Genomic DNA, 4,531 nt, shown 5'->3' on the forward strand with positions numbered 1-4,531 from the left:
TCCGGGGAGCGGGGGAGCGGCGGGGCCGGGGGGACGCGGGCTGTCGGGGGGAACCGGCAGCCGCCGGGTGAACAAGGAGAGTTCACCCCCCCCGGCAGCAGCGGGTGAGACCGATTGCGGCGCAATCGGGTCCCGTCTCCTTTCAGCTGCACCCCCTTGTTTCTCCCAACAGGGGAACGGGCACCGGTACCGTGTGTCCCGCGGGGCCCTCCGCTGTGTGGAAGTCGCGGGGTGCTGGCCGCGTGTGGGGTCGTGAGGATTTCTGGCCCCTGTGCTGCTGTACCTGCGGGGAAGTATTGAGGGATCTGCTTTACGAGGGGGGAAACGACTCCCCACGAGCTGTGTAGGGCACACGTACTCCGGTGTGCGACACACACACCGCTCCTGCTCTGACTCGTTAGCTGGAAAATGAGAAGAGTCTTGTGACCTTTATTTGCGGCTTTCCACGGGAAGAGCTTGGCTTTCAGTGTTTCCCCCCACACCTATTAAAGAGAAAAATATCCCACTTCTGCTCTTGATGTTTTTAGAAGCAGAGATGAAAGAGCACAGTGAGCCTTGTCCTCTGCTTCTTCAACAGCGCTGCTGTGGGGTTTGGGGTTGCTCAGCTCTTAACCAGAAAGATCAGAGGATTCAGTCTTTAAAATAACATTTTATTCTCCAAAGTATCATTCAAGTGTTTGAGCTGAACAGTTACTAGAACAGTTCACAGTCAGAATGAAAATCCTCCCTCCCCTCATCGCTGTGTTTGCGTGATGGGTGAGTGGCTCAGTCTGGGTCTCCCAGCCTGCAGTCTTCTCAAATAAGCAGACACATGAACATATGAAACAGTAAAAATACAAACAGTGGACACCAAAGCATAAGAAAGGCAGAAAATCTTGCTAGGCACTTCTGTGGTGCATTTCCTTTGGTCGTTGGACCCCGTGCTGGATGTTCTTGGGGTGGCCCAAGCACCCAACAACTGGGGTGCAATGAGCAGGCAAAGCTGCTGCTCCTGGGTGAACGTGCCAGAGAAATGAGCAAAGGAGAAGTGCTAAAGAAAGCCTGGAGCTGTCTGAATACCCAGAAACGTGAGGCTGCCCTGGCGTAACAAAGACTGCAGTAACAGGAGAGGAAAAGCTGTCATTCTCCTGGTTTGGGGTTATAAGTTGGCAATGTGCCCTGGTGTGCCTGACCTCCAAGGCCCATGGTGCCCATTTCTGGGCTCCATCATGGAGCAAAATATTCACCCGCTCCCCAGGTAATGCTCTGATGGGTGTCTCCCTCTTCTTTTCCCAATGCTTCTGTGCTCCTCATCTCCCTTTCCCTTTTCCTGCTTTCTCTGGTGTGGAGACAATGTGGTACTTAGAAAACATTCACAGTGGATTCTCATTCCTATTCCTCCTGCTGCTCCTCTTCCTCCCATCGAAGGAGCCCGTCTCAGTCCTGGGCTCTGTACTTGCCCTTCCCCAGGCTGGCTGGAGACCTTGGCCAAGGCTGTATCTCCTTGGACACTTCCAGCCTTCATTCTTCCTGGGAAAGACCTTCTTCAGTTACGTCAGCTGAGCTAGTGCAGAAAAAAGTAAGGTCCCAGTTATCCTTTTCACTTCTGCCTCCCAAGGAAGCTCTAGCCCCAGTGATAGGAGTGGAAGAAACGTGAAGCAGTTCCAGTTTCTTTCTCCATCTTCTCAGCAAGTCTTGTCCAGTAAATATCACCAGTCAGAGCAAATCCTCGATGAGAAGGTGCCCCGCCTGAGACCTTGGCCCCACTGGAAAGCCTATATCTCTGTCACAGACCTGCTGTGGCTCAGCCCACCCTGCTGCCTTAGGAGAGCTCTCTTCAGCCTGCCCTGGATGGTGCAGAGCACGGCCCTCCGGAAACTGCTGGACAAGAGGAAGAAGATGACTGGGTCAAGGCAGCTGTTGAGGGCTGAGATGCAGAGCACAAGCTCATTAGCCAGATGGAGACTCTGCTTCCAGGGCAGACTAGAAATGATCCCCACTTGTGCAAGGATGTAAGGAATGCGGACAACGTGATAGGGGGTGAAGCATACAATGAAGATGATCAGGACTATGAAGGTCTTGGAGATGGCTCTCGTGCTGGTCTTCTTGTTCAGCTGCTGAGCTTTCACTGAAGACACTCTGTGGAGCTTGGCAAATATCTCACTATAGAAGTAGAGGAAAAGCAGCAGCAGGATGAAGAAAGTGGCTACTGCAACCATGTTAAAAGCTGCTGCTGTGGTGCTTTTGCTCCTGAAGTGGAAGCATTTGTGGTCACAGGGCCCCTTTCCTCTCGTCTCAAAAAAGAAAGGCAGCATGAACAGTGTGTGCACGAACCAAACCACCCCAGAGACCACATTGCTACACAACACAGTGTGAATCCTAAATTTCTGCAGGGGCCAGATGATCTTCAGGTAGCGGTCGAGGCTGATCAGGCTGAGGAATGTGATGCTGACGTACATGTTGAGGTAGAAGAAGGCCCCGATGATGTTGCAGAAGATCAGAGGCTCGCTCTTGCCGTGAAAGGCGATGCGGAAGGGCAGGCAGAGGGAGAGCAGCAGGTCGGAGAGCGCCAGGTTCCTCAGGTAGACGGTGATGGAGGTCCTGCGCTGCGCGCCACACAAGAACACCCAGAGCGCCAGGGCATTGCTGAGCAGCCCGATGATGAAGATGAGGGAGTACATCACAGGGAGCGTCACAGAGAGGAACTCGTCTCGGATCTCAGAGCAGGAGTTGCTGAGTCTGTGCTCTGGGAGCTGGCTGGCAGGAAAGGGGGTGCTCGGGGAGTCCATCGTTAGGGCCATGAATCTGGAAAGAAAAATGCAGGAGGTGTTGGAACAGACATCTGCGTGAGCTGATTCCATACAGGCACTGTCACTTCTAGATAGTGAAGACCTCTGCGGTACCTCTGTGGTTCCCCGGTGCCCCAGGTCACTGCAAACACAACTTTGCAGTCTCTCAAACTGTTATGTGAAGGCCACCAGCTTGCACAGCACATGGAAAACCAGACTGGCATGAATCTGCTAGGCTCACACGCTGGCTTTTTGGCACTGTCTTCTGTCCCCTGGGGCTCAGGCCTGCAGGGAAACCTACACACAGAATCTGCCTGTTCAACCCTGGTGAGAAAACAGGCCGCCACACTCCTACCACAGGCTGGTCCAAGGCTTGGTGACTGGCTTTTCTCATGCTGCTCTGTGCTACTCTCTAAGGAAGGATGTGAGACTGGAGTGGTGGAAGTTGGCTGCTGTGTGCTAGGTAAGCACACCCTACTCAATACCAAAATCTGGGGTTCCTTGGCAGGGCAAAACCACATTTTTGGTTGTACATGAGTAACCAAATGGGTAGAGCAAACATGGATTCAGACCAGCCACAGCATGACAGAGGGCTCCAACTCTGGGCACGTGTGTGTGCCTCCATGGCTTTGGTCTCAGCCCTTTTCTCATGATTGTACACACAGCCGCTTTTCCATCGGTGGTGCAAGGCTGCTGGGCTCCTTCACCAGCCACGGGAAGGCAGGGAGCAAGCCCACATCAGGGACAGAGGCACTGCACCCATGGTGGCCCCTCTCTGCCTGGCACTGCTGGGGACTGACCCCAGAAGCTCTTCACGTGCCCCTGACCTCCTGTTTCCCCTGGGCAGGGACGGGAAGCGTGGTTCCTTCCAGCCCCTCACCCTTCACTCCCCTTCCTGCTTTCCATGACGTTGAGTTACCCGTAGCTGCAAAAACCTCCAACTTCCTTCCTACCTGCCATAACTTGTCTAACTTGTCTACTCTGCTCCCTTCGTACATCCCCAGCCTCAGGTGCTGTAGGATGGAGGCAGCAGAGCAAGATGGATTTGTGGCTTGAGACACAAGGTGCTGTAAAACCAGCAGGTGTTGAATACCTCAAATTCCCAGTTCTGGTTTGCTGCATGGGGGTGATGCCACCAGGCACCTGACTGCTTCAAGGTGGATCCTTGCAGCATCCCTGGGTGCCTGGATGGACCCAGCACAGTGCCTCTTGCCTGGGGGGCTGTGTTGGTCCCTGCAAGGGCAGGCACGGACCCCTGGGTGTGTGCACAGTCGGATTACCAGTACAAGCACTTAGAGAGCTGTGTGTGTGTCATGCAGGGGTGTGTGCATGTATGTACAGCTCTGTGTGGGTATGTGCATGTATGTCCAACCCCATGGCAGCCTGACCTTCATGTGGGAGTGAGAGTTGGGACAGTGGTACACACTGTGTGTGTCTGCAGGGCTGTGACAGTTTGCCTGAGAGTGCACAGCTGTGCCAGGGTCCCCGTGCCCGTGTGTGACTCCAGCCACACTTGAGACCATTGCGTGGCAGATGTTCCTGCCTGTCCTGGGCTCCTTCTGCTCAGCCCACTGTTCTCCCCACCCAGCCCCAGCCCAGCTTTTCCCACCAGCCATTCCCCCAACCTGAGTTAGTACCCCTGTACCCCCTCAGTACCCCTGATTCCCTCTTCCCCCTCAACACTCACCCCCATGACAAAAACACCCCAATGACTCATAGTAAGAAGAAAAGCCACCCCACAGCCACCTACCTCTCTCACCACC

At 54.3% G+C, this 4,531-nt stretch overlaps 1 protein-coding gene across 1 annotated transcript; it reads right to left on the bottom strand.

Moving 5' to 3' along the window:
- Positions 1 to 997: 997 nt before the first annotated feature.
- LOC106895554 (probable G-protein coupled receptor 34) lies at positions 998 to 4,269 on the bottom strand. The gene has a single exon (XM_014954993.1). It carries the CDS (start codon positions 2,838 to 2,840, stop codon positions 1,755 to 1,757), a length of 1,086 nt encoding a protein of 361 aa, XP_014810479.1. The 5' UTR covers positions 2,841 to 4,269; the 3' UTR covers positions 998 to 1,754.
- Positions 4,270 to 4,531: the final 262 nt, after the last annotated feature.

This window comes from Calidris pugnax, unplaced genomic scaffold, assembly GCF_001431845.1.
Source record: "Calidris pugnax isolate Ruff unplaced genomic scaffold, ASM143184v1 scaffold38, whole genome shotgun sequence".
Lineage (NCBI taxonomy): Eukaryota > Metazoa > Chordata > Aves > Charadriiformes > Scolopacidae > Calidris > Calidris pugnax.